This window comes from Bos indicus x Bos taurus, chromosome 13 (assembly GCF_003369695.1).
Source record: "Bos indicus x Bos taurus breed Angus x Brahman F1 hybrid chromosome 13, Bos_hybrid_MaternalHap_v2.0, whole genome shotgun sequence".
NCBI lineage: Eukaryota > Metazoa > Chordata > Mammalia > Artiodactyla > Bovidae > Bos > Bos indicus x Bos taurus.
Window position 1 is genome coordinate 61,682,302 of NC_040088.1, and position 20,009 is coordinate 61,702,310.

The following is a 20,009-nucleotide window of genomic DNA, read 5'->3' on the forward strand; positions in this document are numbered from 1 at the left end:
ACAAATCTGTATATCAGTATTCTTAATCACCCTAATGGTTAAGCTAAAATCCTGACCTTTGTGTTGCTCATGGCAGTAAAGGCAGACTACAGATCCTGAATGGTCCTCCTGCCATAATATACGTGGATTCTGGATAAAACAAGAATTTTGAAGCATTATGAGGATTTTCAGGAAGTAGAGAAAAATCTCTGGAGGGGCCTTTCTTTTGTCTCCACCACCAAAACAAAATAAAGCAAAACCTGTGTGCTATAAAGACAGCAGGAGCAATATACATTAGGTAAAGTAAAAGTGCAGGGTTTGCTCTGAAGGTAAAAATGCCAAAAACTAATTATGCTCCAAGGAGATCAGCTTGGTACCAACAGTAGATGGGGGAGATTAATCCAAACCTCTCCTCCCCATAGTAACGCAGGAACAGATGGCACCCCCTGAAGCCCTCAGGTTTTCATCATCAAAACCTCTTTAGTGGAAAACATCACCTACCTACATCCTAGAAATTCCCATGGAATAAGATCAAACAAATGCACTGCTAATTAAAGGACACAAAAAGAAACACAAAGAGAAAAAGAGTAGTCTGACAAAGACCCAGCAAAAACAGAGAACAACATAATCAGACTAGCAAAAACTTTTTGATCCCAGATTGGGATCATCCAGTGTGAAACATATAGAAATTATACATGAAATATTGAAATAAATAAATAGGAAAATTTAAAAATAAACTAGTAAACAGGCTATAAAAATGATATGGCAGATTGAGTAAAGATTGACCCTAAAAAATGAAAAATACCATTGTTGAAATTACTACCTCAATGGATAGGTTAAAGAGCAGATTGAACAAGAGGAAGAAAGAATTAATAAACTGGCAAATAGATCTGAAAAAATCCCCTGGGATGCAGCACAGAGAAATAAGAAAATAGATGATATAAAAGAGAGGTTATGCAAGGAAGTGATGAGCAGGTCCAGCCTACCTCCAAAGAGCTCAGAGGTGAAGATGAAGAGAATGGAGAGAGTCTGACTGACTTTATCACGTGCCCAGAATTTTTATCATAATCTTCTCTGCTGTAAATATCTTTGTCACATGCATTTTTGCTGAAAATACTCTTGTCGCATAACTAATTGGCTGTAAGGCAATTTTGCTGTAAAAGATAAAATATCTGGCTGGTGGTTTGGTTGGATATACACAGTACAGAAATCATGACAGATGATGATGATTTGCCCGAGTTGGTTTTTTCTTCTGAAACACAAGACATGGCAGGAAAGAGGCCGAGGAACTTGAAGGCACAGAGGTGAATCTGCGTTTCCCATAAAACTTTGTAATGTCTACTGAAGGCATGTGACAAATGCCAAGAACACACAGCAGTGCAGAGGCTTTTATGACACAATAGAAAGCTCGGTTACAAATATGCATCCTAGCATTTGGAATTGATGCCTCTCTTCAAGAAGGAAGAAATCTTGCTGAAAATAACATTGGGATGTTGAACAAGCAGACAAATTAGTAGCAAAAAAATGTGTAATACTATGAACAAAAGACTTGGAAGGCAAGTGCTTAGGTTCAACCCACAGAATAAAGTCACTTACTTGCACAGTATTGCTGTGAGTCTCCACACACATTAAGTGTATTCAGATACTTTGTACTTCTCAATAAAATCTTTTCAATTTTGCTATTCACTTTCATGTTTCATTATATCCTTTCTAATGTCCCTCTTTTATTTTTCCTTATTGTATCTTTAGTGGCAAAATTATGACCTCATGGCCATTTACTTGGCAAAAATGTTTGTGGCCAAAATGTTCATCGTAAAGAGGCTTATGGTGAAAATACCTAGAACCCATTTATCCAACTGGATAACCAATCAGTTAGAAAACACACATCCTTCTGAGCACATGTAGATCTTTGTTACAAATGACTCACTGACTATTCCATTAAAAGCTCCAACTAATTTTAAAGAATCAGTGTCATATAGAATGTGCTGTCTGGCAATTCAATTAGGTAAGAAGTCAATAATGAAAAGATGAAATTTAAAATTTCCATTTTGGAAATGCAGTGTAATTCATAGTTCAATGTAACTTCAGTAAAAATGAGGGCCTTCCCTGGTGGCTCAGTGGTAAAGAATCTACCTGCTAAGAGGAGATGTGGATTCAATCCCTGGGTTGGGAAGATCCCCTGGAGAAGGAGATGGCAACCACTATTCTTGCCTGGGAAATCCCATGGACAGAGGAGCCTGGCGAGTTATAGTCCATGGGGTCACAAAGAGTTGGACACAACTGAGCAACAGACTTTGAGTAAAAATATTGACAAGATTGACTGATTACAGATATTGCAAGCTTATTTTAAAATTTATATGAAGAACAAAAGTTCAAAAGTTGTCAAAACACCTGAGAAGATGAAAAAGTAAAGTCTGTTCTATAGCTAGTGATATTTCTTATAAAACTACAGTAATTAAGACAGGGTAATATACAATGTATTCATTCTTCCAAAAAGTCATTTGGATCATATCATCCCCTTAATTAAAACCCTCCAGATAGCTTTGTCCTGCCTTTAACATGAGGCTCAAACTCCTTCAATGTTACTGGGCCCTGTTCACCTCACCAGTGTTACCTCTCACCACTCTTATCTTCAGTTACCCCTCAGAAGTCATTAAATATCACCTCCTCAAATAAACGCTCCCTTATCCTGCTGAACAAGACCATGCACCTCTTTGCCGGGGTCATTCTCTAAGTGTGGTTCTTTGTTCAGTGTGTGTTTCCCCTGCTACACACATTTCTCACACTTAAATTAGCAGTACTTAGAACAGTAAATAGTACATTCTTATATTAGGATCTGCACTTATTGAATAAATTCATCTCACAAGATCAGAAGGAAAATTTAACCCTAGTTTTAGGCACAGAAAATAGACTGGATTTGGTGACCCTGTTCACTTACCTGTAACAGAAGTCTAGGATTGCTCACAATAGAGCTAGTAATGTTGACAATTTAGTTATGGAATAAAAAGGAAACACTAGATATTATAGAATGTGCTAGAGTCTGAGCTTCTTGGGAAGAGGGAATCATTTAAAAAAAAAATTAGTGCTTAGCACAGACCATAGGACACGGTGAATTCCCCACACATATATTTAGGAGGGCTTAGAATGTGGTGGATTCTTCTCAATAGCTTCTGTTTCATGCTGGGCCCACACTGAAGCAAGAAAATTACGAGGTCTCAATTACACTTTTGATATCCAATTTCAACATTTTTAATTGAGGTAACTGTGATTACCTGAAAGAAATATCAACCTTAAAACACAACAATGACTCTCATTAATAGATTTTCTTTCTTAAGTATCATTGTTAAATAAGTGAAATGAAATACTGTTGATAAATCAGTATACTGCTACTGCTGCTAAGTCGCTTCAGTCGTGTCTGACTCTGTGAGACCCCATAGACGGCAGCCCACCAGGCTCCCCCGTCCCTGGGATTCTCCAGGCAAGAATACTGGAGTGGGTTGCCATTTCCTTCTCCAATGCATGAAAGTGAAAAATAAAAGTGAAGTCGCTCAGTCGTGTCCGACTCTTAGCGACCCCATGGAGTGCAGCCTGCCAGGCTCCTCCATCCATGGGATTTTCCAGGCAAGAGTACTGGAGTGGGGTGCCATCACTTCCTCCGATAAATCAGTATACATTATTGTAATGCACCTCCCCCCCCCCAACCAAGTGTCAAAAAGTTGATTAAAGGTACATTGGCAGTAAGTTCAAGAATATCCTGAAAAATGCATTTCTCAAGATATTTATGAGACATCAAATAAAAACTTAATTAAAAAGGCTTTAGTAACCAGGATTCCCTAATAGTTTTAAAAACAGCTCTTTGACATGATATGCTTCACTGAATGAGAAAGCTTGTAGAAGTGATAATGGTTTTTGTTAGAAATATATACCCTAAAACTTAACAAAGGGAGAAGGAACAAATACTACTTTTCTCTGTGAACTTTATGGGATACTTTTATGTAACTCTGAACTCACAGTGCAAATACAATTCACTAAAAAACTTTTAAACACGTTAGAATCCCTTCTGCAATTTTATTTACTTGCTTAAATCACTTCTTTGCATCACTGTATCCATGATATTTGCCTGAGACTTACTGTTTCCATGTTAGACCACATCTACCTTCTTCTATTATGCTGATCTACTGCAATCTTTTCCTCCATACCACTGATTTCCTTATTTGAGTGAAAAAGATGAAGAAAAAAAAAAAAAGATCTCAAAAAAGCAGCAAATATTTAAGACAGCTGCCCTTTGATCGAAAAGATTTAAATCCTGGTTTTACGATTCCTGAGTCACATCTCTACCTCCAGATTCTTTCTTTCCACTTCTACCTGAACATCACCCTTCATTCTTTTCTCTTCCCCTCTTGGTACCACGGAGGCAATAACAGCTCTGATCTCATAGGATGGGTATGAGAATAAATTGAGATAATACATGTAGAGTTAAACCCAACATCTGGTACCTAAAAGGGCTCAGTGACTGTGGGCTCTTTTTATTAAATTAGACCCCATTTCATTAAGTTGCAGCAATAATATACGACAGCGTGGTCTTAGCAATCTCATCATAATAAAGCGCACCTGTACCTCTTCAGGGCATCCACTGTCCACCCAGTCCTGCCGATGGCGATCAAATCCACTGGAACATCTTCAGAGACAGCCATGTTGTAGATCAGAAAAGAAAGTATGGGGTACAGAGTGGAGGTAGAAATTAAAAGAGAAACTCTGGTAAGTAGTTAATTTTCAAATGTGCAAAACAAAACATTTTTTTCTATAGAACTGTTAGCTGGAGCAGTGGATGAGCATTTCCAGAGTTCTGTGTAACCACCCATGCACACCTTAGGTAATGATGCCGTTACGTTTGCACGTGACAGCAGATCACTCTACTGAGGTTCCCACACAATACAGAGATCCCCATACAAAGGCGAGACAGTAGCCATTCTATGGAGCTGGCTTTTCTTTTCCTCATACGTATATATTTTTCATCATTACTATAAACAGATGCAAATTTTTTTGCAGGCATTTTTCAGGATTTCAGATCTTATTTGTTTTACTTACATTTTAAAACTTAAGATCCACAGTCACAAAAACTCTTTCCCTATTGTACAGTAAAAGGTTAGTAAGTCAGGTTTGGGAGGTTCAAACCTACACATTGCAAAGAGAGAACTGGCCCTTGTCCAGGGAGATCACGTCTAAGGCTTTGGAATATCCTGCCTGATAAAAGTGTCTTTGTATATCTTGGGTCTTGGGCTATGCTAGATAGTTCACACCAACAACATGATTTATAGTGCATGTCTGTTTTTATTTGCTTGGAGCCCTGGGCCACGCTGCATCAGTTTGACCATTGCGGGGGCTGGAGAATAGAGATAAAGTTGGTAATGGAAAATTTCATATCTATATGATGGCCCTCAGTAAAAACCCTGGATACCAAGACTTGGATGAGTTTCCTTGAGTGGCAATACTTGGTGTGTGTTTTCACGAACAGTTGCTGGAAGAATTAAGTGTCAACTCCACTGAGGGAGAAAGACTGGAAGCTGTGCCTTGTCACTCTTGGATTCCCCCATGTTCCTTCCCTTTGCTGATTTTAATCTGTGTCCTTTTGTTGTAATAAACGGCAACCTGGAGCACAACATTTTCTCCTCTCTGTCAGTTCTTTCAGTGAATCAGCGAAGCTGAGTGTGTTCCTGTGGATTCCTGCCTACATAATTCCTAAGATTAAGTCATGCCTAAAAGGTCAGATTCACAAGGAACTCTACTTCGTGCTCTGTGGTGACCTAAATGGGAAGGAAATCCAAAGAAGAGAGGATATATGTATATGTATAGCTGATTCACTTTGCTGTATAGTAGAAACTAACAGAACATTGTAAAGAAACTGTACTCCAATAAAAGTTAAGTAAAATAATAAAAATAAAAGGTCAAATTAAGCAAGCACTGGGTTGTTGAGATTTGGCTCACTCCCACTTTCTTTCTTCTTCTTTTTCTAAAGTTTTTGACTGGGCTGTGTGGATGTGGGATCTTAGTTCTCCAACCAGGGATTGAATTCACAACCCTGGCATTGGAAGCATGGAGTCTGAACCACTGGACCACCAGGGAAGCCCTCCACTCTCTTTCTTGATTGAAATAATTTCTGCCCTCCCTACAGAAAATCTAACTACAGTTCATTCACTTTTCAAGACTCAGAAATTACTACCCAGAGCCCATTCTGATAAAGCTTCATCATTGGTGTGCTCACATGTTACTTTACTATTTAACTTTTCTCATTTATATACAATTTCATGGCCTTATGTCTTATTTGGGCTTCCCTTGTGGCTCAGCTGGTAAAGAATCTGCCTGTAATGTGGGAGACCTGGGTTCAATCCCTGGTTGGGAAGATCCCCTGGAGAAGGGAAAGGCTACCCACTCCAGTATATTGGCCTGGAGAATTCCATGGACTATACAGTCCACGGGGATGCAAAGAGTCAGAAACCACTTATTTACCAAACTTGATTGTGAATACTTTAAAGTTAGGACCAGTGTTATATTTAAGCATTCCTAGTATATCTGATGGAGAAGGCAATGGCACCCCACTTCAGTATTCTTGCCTGGAAAATCCCATGGACAGAGGAGTCTGCTAGGCTGCAGTCTATGGGGTTTCTAGGAGTTGGACATGACTGAGCGACTTCCCTTTCACTTTCCACTTTCATGCATTGGAGAAGGATTGGCAACCCACTCCAGTGTTCTTGCCTGGAGAATCCCAGGGATGGGGGAGCCTGGTGGGCTGCCGTCTATGGGGTTGCACAGAGTCGGACACGACTTAACGTGACTTAGCAGTAGCAGTATATCTGAAACATGATTTTTTTTCATATATTTACCTATGAAAAATGAAGTGTCTGCTGTTACCCTGTTTGTTTACCCTATACGCTGAGCACATCATAAGAAATGCCAGGCTAGATAAGTTATAAGCTGGAATCAAGATAGATGGGAGAAACATCTACAAACTCAAACAATGCAGATGATACCACTCTAATGGCAGAAAGCAAAGAGGAACTAAAGAGCCTCTTGATGAGGGTGAAGGAGGAGAGTGAAAGAGCCGGCTTAAAACTAAATATTAAAAATCTAAGATCATAGCATGTGGCCCCATTATTTCATGGCAAAGAGAAGGGGAAAAGGTGGAAGTAGTGACAGATTTCCTCTTCTTGGGTTCTAAAATCACTGCAGATGGTGACTGCAGCCACGAAATCAGAAGATGACTGTTTCTTGGCAGGAAAGCTATGACAAACCTAGACAGTGTATTGAAAAGCAGAGATATTACTCTGCCAACAAAGGTCCATATAGTCAAGGCTATAGTCTTTCCAGTGGTCACGTACTGTCGTGAGAGCTGAACCACAAAGAAGGCAGAGCACCAAAGAATTGATGCCTTCGAACTATGGTGCGAGAGAAGACTCCTGAAAGTCCCTTAGATAGCACGGAGATCAAACCAGTCAATCTTAAGGAAAATCAACCCTGAATACTCGTTGGAAAGAATGATGCTGAAGCTCCAGTATATTGGTTATCTGATGAGAACAGCTGACTCATTGGAAGAGTCCTTGATGCTAGGAAAGATTGAGGGCAGATGGAGAAGAGGCTGTCAGAGGATGAGATGGCTTGATGGCATCACTGATGCAATGGACATGAACTTCGATGCAATGGACATGCAATGAACTTGGGGAGACAGTGAGGGACAGGGAGGTCTGGCATGCTGCAGTCCATGGGGTTGCAGAGTCAGACACAACTGGGTGACTGAACTAGTATATCTGACACATGATTTATTTTTCATATATTTATGAGTCTATGAAAAGCAAAGGTTTACATTGATCCTGAATTTTAATATATAAATATATATACTTAATACATTATAAATATAAATCCATGTTAATAATCTAAATAGATATTTATGTATTTTTCAAAATAAATGGAGGCTTTTTGTCTTATATTCTTACAGGCTGTTCAGTTTTAGTCTCATGTTTTCTTACACTGTTACTTCACAACTTCTTTTTTCACTTGTTTTGCAATGAGTCCACATGATTTTTTCCTAAGAATCCTTGCCAGAGATCATGTACCATAACATGAATGAGCACAATTTAATTCAAGTGGAATGTGAAAACAGCTCGACTGTCAACAGAAAAGACCATATCTATCATTCTGCTTGGACATGATCCATTAGAGCTCAGCTATTTTATACCTACCATCTGTGCTGAACAAGCTCAAGTGTGAAATAAACATCAGTGTGTGATCTAGCATCCTGAGTTCAGAGTCCCCAGTTGGTCAAGGCCATATCTGGTTACCCAAAGAGATTCTGACGTTTAGAGTCCAATTCCAGATGAATCAGACGGTTGTTGCCTCTTCTCTTTCTCCCAAGTTTGCTTAAATATTGAAAAGTATACTGATATTCTCTTTTGCAAGACGGGAATCTATCAATTTTCTACAGAGAATATATTTTGGGAATCATCTGACAAGTAATTAAATGCAACAGATAATTTTAAAATGCAGTCTGTCTTTACTTACTCCATTCTAGACGTACTCAAAGCCAGTGGGAAATAATAACTTTTACCTTATATTGTAAAAAGACAGTACCAAGTCTTAAATTTATGAGTCAATTTTATCTTAAGTAATTGGTCCCTTAAATTATTACATTAATCCCAGGGAAAAGTATAGAAACACTGCAGTTTGCCTGAGTTATTAAATACTCTCTCAATTATTGTGTGTGAAATTAGGTTCTACTGAAAATATGTAATTCAATTAAGTAATTCATTCATTTATTTATTCACAATTGATTACCTATTAGTTGATCCACAGCTTACTAATGTCCAGGGTGGGAAGGATTGACAATGGAAAAACACAAATAAAGTTTGGTTTGAAAAAGTCATACATTTTTGTACCTTATGATGCCTTTACAAATTAACAAAACAGGACTTTGCCTTTTCATCATTTAATTTTAAAACCTAGTCATTTAAACCGCATCAGAAACCAATTATAAGCAAGAAGATGTGTCTGTGTGTGTTGTACCAATCATTAAGAAAAGCTATCTTTCTATTATTTCAAAATTCTAAATAATGATCCTGATTCTGGGAAAGATTGAAGGCAGGAGGAGAAGGGGCGACGATGATGAGATGATGAGATGGTTGGATGGCATCATCCACTCAATGGACATGAGTCTGAGCAAACCCCGGGAGATGGTGAAGGACAGGGAAGCCTGGCGTGCTGCAGTCCATGGGGTCTGACATGACTGAGCGACCGAACAACAACAAATAAGTAAAAAAATCACTTCTGAAAACACCGTCCTCCCTCCACTGAGCTGCTGTGTTGTTTCTTTAAAACATCACGACATTAACCACATTGTACTCTAGCAGGTTGTTTTCCAGAGTTCTCAGAGAGGCTCTCCTGACCTGGAATCACCTGGTGTTCCTGCTGAAATGCAGATTCCTGGATCTGAGTAAGATTCTCCTACAACTTAGGTCCAGCAATTCCATTGGAAATAGGTGTCCCGGGTGATTCTCATCACACTGAATTGGGAAACCCACTGACTTCCTACATGATATGTCTACATAACAGGCCTCTTCCCGCTCCACCAGCCCATCTCCTGTGCTTATTACCCCTCTCTGATTGTGTTTCTCTCTTTTTTGAGTCTCTGCCTTTGAACATGCCATTACATTTGTCTGGAGTACCTTCCTCATCTCTAATTAGTAAACCAAATATAATGCAAGCCTTATCTCCTTCCAGAAGCATCTCCTTTTGCTCTTACCCAGAAGAGATAGCACCCTGTTTTCAATGTCCCTCAACATCAGTGCTAATATCTACTATTACACTACAATTGGTTGTTTTCAAGCTTCTCATATGCATAAGACTTTGCAGGGGAACATAATTCAGATGAAAAGTCTAGGGTCAAACTGCTTGAGTTAGAAGTCTGTTTTGGCCACCAAATAGGTATGTGATCTTAGGCAAGCTATTTTTCCTATTTAAACTGGTTTCCTCATCTGTAAAATGATGGAGGGGGATTAGGTAAGAACTAAAAGTAGAGTGTTTGGTACACAGTCAACATTTAGTAAATGTCAGCTGTTTTTAACACCTAAGTAATGTCTTTGTAGTATGTACGTAACAAGGTCAAGAACTCTCGAAAATGAGTACGTGAGATTTTCACTATATAGATAGAAGTTACAAAATGTATAGAAATTAATGCTGTGTACCATGATAATATGAAATGTCTTTTATACTTAAAAATTCCTCCATCACCATATTTGGAAATTAATATTATAGAATCTTATGAGAGAAAAATCTGAATTGCTCTCAAATATAGAGCACATATTTATTCAATATTTATAAATAGAAATTATGTGGTTTTGTAAATATTCCTTAAAAAATGATTTCAACAGTCTGAGTTCCTAACTACAAAAGATTTCCAATGGTTTTATTTTCAAGCTATTACCTTCTTCTCACTATTACCTAATATCAAAGCAGATTGTTAGAGAGTGATACTTCAAGTTAATTGTACTATTTTCCACTCAGCTTCAATGGGATGTTGATTTCAAAGCCCCCAGGAACCATGTTAAGTGAACCCCATTTAATAAGGCAGCCAAGAATGGAAACAATATTCTCCTAGTTTGCAGCATCTATTCAATTGTGAGATTAAAGCATTGATCTCATCATGTCTCTAACTGATCTCAGTTTGTGGAAAGGGCTTCACAAATACAACTTATTTTGCAAAGGTTGTATGTTAGGATAAAGAAAACAGAGTACATGTTAAAATACATACATAAGGAATAAAAATGAAGTCCATATCTTTCTACACAATTGAACATGTGTTATTTCACCAGTAAGATGAAACTGCTACAAAAGAAAATTCTGGAGAAAACCTTCACAGATTCCTGAGATCCAATTAGGAATTAGTTTGGAGATTAGGAGTCAGATTAAGAGATTAGGGGAAAAAAAACAGGGTACTAAATATTTTAGGCTTTGAAGACTACACAGTTCCTGTCATAATTATTAATACTTAACTCTGTGATAATTGAAAAAGCAAGAGAGTTTCAGAAAACCATCTAATTCTGCCTTATTAACTATGCCAAAGCCTTTGACTGTGTGGATCACAATAAACTGTAGAAAATTCTTCAAGAGATGGGAATATCAGACCACCTGACCTGCCTTTTGAGAAATCTGTATGCAGGTCAGGAAGAAACAGTTAGAACTGGACATGGAATAACAGACTGGTTCCAAATAGGGAGGAGTACGTCAAAGCTGTGTATTGTCACCTTGCTTATTTAACTTATATGCAGAGTACATCATGAGAAACACTGGGCTGGATGAAGCATAAGCTGGAATCAAGATTGCTGGGAGAAATATCAATAACCTCAGATATGCATATGACACCACCCTTATGGCAGAAAGTGAAGAACCAAAGATCCTCTTGAAAGTAAAAGAGGAGAGTGAAAAAGTTGGCTTAAAGCTCAACATTCAGAAAACTAAGATCATGGCATCTGGTCCCATCACTTCCTGGCAAATAGATGGGGAAACAGTGGAAACAGTGACAGACTTTATTTTTTGGGGCTCCAAAATCACTGCAGATGGTGATTGCAGCCATGATATTAAAAGATGCTTGCTCCTTGGAAGAAAAGTTATGACCGAACTAGACAGCATATTAAAAAGCAGAGACATTACTTTGCCAACAAAGGTCTGTCTAGTGAAGGCTATGGTTTTTCCAGTAATCATGTATGGATGTAAGAGTTGGACTGTGAAGAAAGCTGAGTGCTGAAGAATTGATGCTTTTGAACTGTGGTGTTGGAGAAGACTCTTGAGAGTCCCTTGGACTGCAAGGAGATCCAACCAGTCCATTCTGAAGATCAGCCCTGGGATTTCTTTGGAGGGAATGATGCTGAAGCTGAAACTCCAGTACTTTGGCCACCTCATGCGAAGAGTTGACTCATTGGAAAAGACTCTGATGCTGGGAGGGATTGGGGGCAGGAGGAGAAGTGGACAACAGAGGATGAGATGGCTGGATGGCATCACTGACTCTATGGATGTGAGTCTGAGTGGACTCTGGTGTTGGTGATGGACAGGGAGGCCTGGCGTGCTGCGATTCATGGGGTCACAAAGAGTCGGACGTGACTGAGTGACTGAACTGAACTGAACTGAACTGAGGCCTCAGGTGTATTTACTGGCATAGTATCTTAATGGGAAAATCAATTGTACATCTGTTACGTTTTCTTGCCGTAGTCTGCAATAGTGTGAAAAATGATCCTCTGGCATTAAAGAGATGGAAAGTACTTAAAAAAATAAGTGTTTTAGATGAGAAACAAGTATAATGATAAACAGCTGTGACAAAAACTAACTCATAACATATTTTGTTATGAGTGTGGAGCTGTAAGATACGGGAAAATGATTTTGTTTCGAAATACTGAAAAAATTTCATTAGAAAGGTAGGTCATAAAATTTAAAATGTTGAGTACAATAATCATTACTGTCAATAAAAAGTTAGTAAAAAAAAGTCATATCTCATTTCCCATATGGGGTATGTTTGTTCCTAATTGGCTTCAGGCATGAGATGGATGATTTAATTTCTAAAAGCATTTCTCCTAAAATCAAGAAACTTGAGCTTAAAGTTTTTCAGAATCTTCATACCTGAACTACTCATTACATAGAGCTCTGGGAATGATAGATGAATTTGAGTACACAGTAATCTATTACGGAGACAACACTATAGGACAAATTATGAAATTTTACATCATTATAATATGCAAGGATATGGAGCATGTTGCCTTCTAACAAAAGCTCTTGATATTAGTTGTAGCCCAGGATCGTAAGCCAATGCCATTAAGAATAGTTATCTGCAGAACACAGGAACTTTGCAAGTGAAGATGAGTTTCAGATGGAAAATTGGGGTGAAATCATCTGGATCTGATAAGCAGAACCTTGTCATATCAGATGTGGCATCATGCAGAGCTGCAGGTTTTATAAAATAAAGACTTACTATTTCTTTAGTTTTCTAGAGTCTAGAGCACCCTAATATGTGTTTAAAAGCATAATATCAGGGTCTTTTACCCTTCCAATTCTTGTATCTCATTAAAAATATTCACATCTTATTTCTTTTTCCTTCCAAACTATTGGTTCTATATATATATCCTAGGAAATACATGATGCATAAAAATTCATTTATACCCTGGACAATCCAATAAACCCACTTTAGTGCAAAATAATTAGTGATAGTACAGTGCTTTCACCATGTTTTAATCAGGGAGATGGCAACTATACCCAGATTATTAGATATCTGAGTATTTATTTTATATCTACATCAAAAAGTCTCCTAAGATACTACTTAGAAAGGGCAAGAGAATGAAGTATTCACCCATATGGAAACAGTTAAAAAGTATCTGATTCAAAAGACTTGGACATACTTGTTTGCAGTAAAATTCAATTTTTATCTTTGCTCTTCCTAACTTTTAAGTGCTTCTAGTGAACGCTGAAATATGCTGGCTCAGGAAATTTTAAATTATGCAAGTTTGGCTGTGTATTGACTTGAAATTATCCTTCATTACAGAGCATCACATAATCTCTGTATTATTCACAAATTTAAGCCATATGTTTAGACATTATTATTGTTATTTTTTTAAAACCGATAGTAGCTTAAATAGTTAAATATGGATTCCCACCAGAAGTAGTTGAAATAATTAACTCTGAATTCCTCAGTGACCTCCAGCTTTGTCCTAATTCACCTGCATGAAGTGGATGTGACTGCATTAGTAATATGAAGTATGTAATTTCAGAAATCTTCAATCTATCAAAAAACAGATTACTCCAAGGTAGTCGAAACTTTTTGAAATGAACCATACTAAGAAATAGTTAACATTGTTTAATCATTTATATATCTGGGTATGTGTTATGGTTGTATGTTTGTGTGTGCTGAAACTACATATTTATTGTGATGTTTCTTTTTTCAAAACATCCAAATAAAGCACAGAGATATTTTGTATTCTATTCTATTTCGTTAACAAAAGTGCTGATTGCAACCCACTGGGTAATTGATAGCATGACCCTCCTGAATTGAAACCCTCAGTTTGAATAATTCTATCCTTGTAGTTCAAAATTTTAATCATATTTATGCTTTAAATAGCATTGCCTGGTTTGTAAAATAATCATTTTAATAGAAAATTACAGAAAAGTATAGAAACAGAAATTAAAGTAAATAATATCCCAGTGCTAAGATATTGCTAGTTTTATTTTCCAACCAATCTTTATTTAACATATAATTACATATACTTATGTATTAATCAAAGTGGAATCATATCATGTGATAACTTGTTTTTTTACAATTAATATGATAGTCTTCGCATTTTCCAAGTCCATAAATACCCCTTGAGAGTTAATTTTTAATGACAGCATATACTCCATTATATGGCTTTATAAACATTTTATTGTATGATACATAGGAAAGTTTCAAAAGAGTAAATTCTATGTGTTACTATGAAAGAAAAAAATTTTTTTCTTTTTCTCTCTTTTTTGCATCTATATGAGAAGATGGATGCTAGCTTAACCTATTTTGGTAATCATTTCACCATATATGTTAATCAAACTATCATGATGAAAGCTTTAAAATTATATGGTGAAGTACGTCAATTATTTCTCAATAAAACTGGAAATAATAATTCAACCTATATATCAGCATATGGGCTTCCCTGGTGACTCAGTAGTAAAGAATCTGCATGCCAATACAAGAGATGAGGGTTAGATCCTTGGTTCAGGAAGATCCATTGGAGGAGATGGTAAACCCACCTCAGTATACCTGCCTGGGGATTCCCATGGACAGAGGAGCCTAGTGGCTACAATCCAGGAATTTGCGAAAGAGATAAGACTTAGCAACTAAACAACAATATTGTAAGCATGCATATGTCATTTTAACCCTTATAAAAATACATACCATTATTCTTTTTGCAATTTGATGGATTAAAAGTGACAGTTATGTTTTATTTAGCATTTCTCTATTACAGGTGAGGTGAAACTTCACACCATGTTTAACAATCCTCATTCTATCCAATTGGACTATTTTTTGTTTACAGGTTTTCTATAAAATAAGAGCATTAAATTTCTGTTAAATATATCATCTGTCTGTAATTTGCCATTTAATTCTAAATATGATTTTTTTTTTGCCATGCAGTGGTATGTATTTTCACACTGTAACATTTTTAAACCTTTTGTTCAAGATTTATTTTTTGCTTTTTTGCTCAGAAAGGCCTCCACTATGTTGGCATTACGTAAAACTTGCCATAGGCTCTACTAGTTAGCTCATTATTTCATTCTTTACTTTCAGTTCTCTAATCTGCTTTAAATTTATTGTAGTATGTGGCATGAAGTTAGAACCAAATCTAAAGCGACAAATTTTATTCAGATTGGTAGCTAAAAGTCCTCAGATAATTTGTTGAGTAAGAGATCATTTGTCCATTGTTTGGAACTGCATGTTACACTCATATGCTAAGGTCTATTTCTGAAACTGTATAATCTTCCATTGATTGCCCTGTTCCTTCTCATGCAATTCCTATAATGACTTCATTACTACAGTTTAATCTAACATTTTATTTAGACTTAGTACAGTCTGCTTTCATTGATCTTATTTTTAAATTTTTTCTCAACTTGTCTCACTCTTTATGCTTCTCTGTGATTTTTCTAATTACATTCTGATGCTCCAAATAATAATGTTATTGATGGAACTGATGTGGAAATAATGATATCTTAATCTATTCTGGCTCTCCATCCATTAAAATGTTTATTCAGGTCTTCTTTTAAGTGTCTCATCAAACTTTCATTACTTTCCTTATATGGAACCTACACATGATTAAGCTTGTTAGTAAGTATTTTATCTATTTTTGCAATTATTAAGGAACTTTAATCTTGCATTTTCTAAATAGTTATTTCTGACATGGAAAGCTGTGAACTTCTGTGTATTTTGTATCAGGTTCCTTTACTTACAAAAAAATAGCTTCTGCTTTCCAATAGTTTTATCTCATTTGTTTCTTTACTCTGTGTGTTACACAGAGTTATAGAATTTTGGTACATAATAGTAGTAATCACACACATGTCTTCTTCCTTGTTTTAGTGGGAATGTCTCTGGGGTATTTAATGTTTGGTATACTTTTCCATTGTTTGAAACAATATTTACTGTCATGTTAATATGTATCTATTTCAGCCTGCTAACATTTTTTTTTACTTAGGGCTTCCCTGATGGCTCAGATGTAAAGAATCTGCCTGCAACGCAGGAGACTGAGGTTTGATCCTTGGGTTGGGAAGATCCCCTGGAAAAGGGAATGGCTACCCTCTTGCCTGGAGAATTCCATGGACAGAGGGGCCTGACAGACTCTGAACAATTCTTACATAGAAAAAAGTTGAATTTTATTAAATATATTCCTATCTATTAATATGACTAAATGATTTTCAATACTAGTGCTATAAATGGCACGAATAGATTTCTTTAAACCAAACCATGTTTGTTTTCATGGGGTAAATTCACTATTTGGCAATGTTTTAATTATTTTGACTTTGTTAACTATAATGCAAGAGCTCTATGAATAATCTATAGCTAACATCGGATAAAGCAATGGCACCCCACTCCAGTACTCCTGCCTGGAAAACCCCTTGGACGGAGGAGCCTGGTATGCTGCAGTCCATAGGGTCGCACGGAGTCAGATACGACTGAGCGACTTCACTTTCACTTTTCACTTTCATGCATTGGAGAAGGAAATGGCAACCCACTCCAGTGTTCTTGCCTGGAGAATCCCAGGGACGGGGGAGCCTGGTGGGCTGCCGTCTATGGGGTCACACAGAGTCGTACACGACTGAAGTGACTTAACAACAACAACAACATCGTACCTAATGATGAAAGACTGAATGTTTTTCTCCTAAAATTAGAAATGAGATAAAATGGCCACTCTGACTACTTCTAATCAAGATTGTACTGTTCAGTTTGAAGAGGCAAAGTTAGAACCCAAGAAAGTGAAGTTTCAGCAAAATAGTCAAATCATTAACTGCTTCCTGCTTCGCATCTTTCTTCTACAAATGCAAAGTAAAATAAGAAGTCAATGCACAGCTTGATTAAGTGGCAAAAACAAGGTACACATAGCAAACTTCAGAAGAAGTACCGAACTGCTGAGATTCAGAACAACCCTCGACAGAGATATAAAATAATATTTGTTATGATGTTGGAAAGCTGAAAAGCTAACAACTTCAATACTACAATGACTAAAATCAGCTAGAATCCAAGGTGTATCTTAGGGTTAAATGTTCAGAGAAAAGTGGGTAAAGTTTTTGAGCAGGCTGGAAATCATACACTACTGAGATGACAAAAATTGCACACATTCCTCTTTTTGAAACACTGGGATTTGTATGCATCACCAAACTAAACCAGACATTTCTGTTCACTGAGTCATATAGTCTGCTTAAGAAATAATCTACTCTAAGGTTTCCAGAAGAGGGTAGCTGGTGGGGCATAGAGAAAACTGAGACTCAAACAACAACAAAGACTCAGCATTTCCATTTGCTTTCTACCAGCTCTTTTCCAAATCATTTCCCTCTAATCTCTAACATCTCTAGTTTGCTTGCCTTCTGTTTCATTGCAGTCCCCTTTCTCCTTCCATCTGACCCATCTCTTCTTTGGATTGAACCCAGGCTGTGCTCTGGGAAGGGTTCTTTGGTGAAGGATTTTCCTTCTCCCAGATGCAATTTGAATCAAGATTCAGTTCAGTTCAGTTCAGTTCAGTCACTCAGTCGTGTCTGACTCTTTGTGACCCTATGAATTGCAGCACACCAGGCCTCCCTGTCCATCACCAACTCCTGGAGTTCACCCAAACTCATGTGCATGGAGTCGGTGACTCCATCCAGCCATCTCATCCTCTGTCGTTCCCTTCTCTTCCTGCCCCCAATCCCTTCCAGCATCAGGGTCTTTTCCAATGAGTCAATTCCTCACATGAGGTGGCCAAAGTACTGGAGTTTCAGCCTCAGCATCAGTCCTTCCAATGAACACCCAGGACTGATCTCCTTCAGAATGGACTGGTTGGATGGATCTCCTTGCAATCCAAGGGACTCTCAAGAGTCTTCTCCAACACCACAGTTCAAAAGCATCAATTCTTCGGCGCTCAGCTTTCTTCACAGTCCAACTCTCACATCCATATATGACTACTGGAAAAACCATAGCCTTGACTAGACGGACCTTTGTTGGCAAAGTAATATCTCTGCTTTTGAATATGCTGGCTAGATTACATGGTGCCTATTTTTAGGGCAGGAACAGTGATGCACATGCAGAGAACAGCCTTGTGGACAGTGTGGAAAGAGAGGGTGGGGAGGATTGAGAGTAGCACGGAAACATATACATTACCGTATGTAAAACAGATAGCTAGTGGAAGTTGCTATATAATACAGGGAGCTCAGTGAGGTGCTTTGTGACAGCCTGGGAGGGGGGATGGGGTTGGGGTGGGGGGGAGTTCAAGAGGGAGGGAACACATGTATACTTATGGCTGATTCACACTGTTGTATGGAAAAAGCCAACACAATATTATAAAAAAATTATCTTCCAGTTAAAAATAAATTTAAAAAATTACAGCACCCAGCTTGAGAACAGAACATGTACTATCTGATAAAAGTTACCCAATTAGAGATGAATACAAAGGCTCAGTCATGTCCGACTCTTTGAGACTCCATGGACTGCAGCACACCAGGCTTCCCTGTCCTTCACCATCTCCCAGAGCTTGCCCAAACTCATGTCCATTGAGTCGGTGATGCCATCCAACCATCTCATCCTCTGTTATCCCCTTCTCTTCCTGCCTTCAATATTTCCCAGCATCAGGGTCTTTTCCAGTGAGTCAGCTCTTCACATCAGGTGGCCAAAGTACTGGAGCTTCAGCTTCAGTACCAGTCCTTCCAATGAATATTCAGGGTTGATTTTCTTTAGGATTGACTGGTTTGGTCTCCATGCACTCTAAGGGACACTCAAGAGTCTTCTCCAACACCATGATCTGAAAGCATCTGTTCTTCAGAACTCATCAATTCTTCAGTTCTCATCCTTCTTTGTGGTCTAACTCTCACATCCATACATGACTACTAGAAAAACCAAAGCTTTGACTATATGGATTTTTGTTGGCAAAGTAATGTCTCTGCTTTTTAACATACTGTCTAGGTTTGTCATAGCTTTTCTTCCAAGGAGCAAGCATCTTTTAATTTCATGGCTGCAGTCATCATCTACAGTGATTTTGGAGCCCAGGAAAATAAAATCTGTCACTGTTTCCACTTTTCCCCCTCTACTTGCCATGAAGTGATGAGACTGTATACCATGATCTTCGTTTTTTAAATGTTGAATTTTAAGCCAGTTTTTTTCACTCTCCTTTCACCTCCAAGAGGCTCTTTAGTTTCTCTTCATTTTCTGCCATTAGCCTTTCTACTAAAGGCTGTTAACATTTAAAAACAAACTTGTTATCCCAACTTCAAGTATAATATTTCTTCATTGACTGACCTTAAATATGCCTTTTGCAATTTGCCAAAATCTGACTGAAAACACATTTTAACAATTTGGCTTTTTCATTATGAAAGATTGCAACTCCTTTAGTAACACTGCAACTCTTCAAAGAAGACATGGACTAATCGGAGGCTGAGGTATGGTAACTGACGGTAGACTATTACAGTTACATAAGCAGACAGTTCATTTTGTTTTTTCAAATTATAAATACATGAATAAGATGTCAGGTAGCTTTTATTTTAGAAAAACGAAGACTATTTATTAATAATTATTTCTAAGAACAAAATTAATCATTTTTGCAGCTTTTAGAATATGTGTATAAAGTGAGCATTCCATTTTAAAAGCAATGTCCTTTTTCCACCTAACTAAATGTGCAACTTTTGCAGTCTTTAATATGAGCAGCATTCTAGCACATTCTCAAGAATCTGGGGAGCACAGCACATTGTGTCACATTAGAAAAGAGAATTCTCCTTAAACACTCAACTCCCCTTCTGAATTCAGG

The 20,009-nt window shown here is 37.6% G+C and overlaps 1 protein-coding gene across 2 annotated transcripts in view; it reads right to left on the reverse strand.

Annotated features, from left to right (window-relative positions):
* PLXDC2 (plexin domain containing 2) overlaps nucleotides 1–20,009 on the reverse strand; it is a 418,172-nt gene that overhangs the window by 51,820 nt on the left and 346,343 nt on the right. Inside the window, exon 10 of one of the 2 annotated variants that reach the window (XM_027560001.1) lies at nucleotides 4,591–4,657. In XM_027560001.1, the coding sequence (XP_027415802.1) occupies nucleotides 4,591–4,657 (67 nt within the window). The remainder of the gene's footprint in view (nucleotides 1–4,590; nucleotides 4,658–20,009) is intronic. The other variant, XM_027560002.1, reaches the window with a different exon arrangement.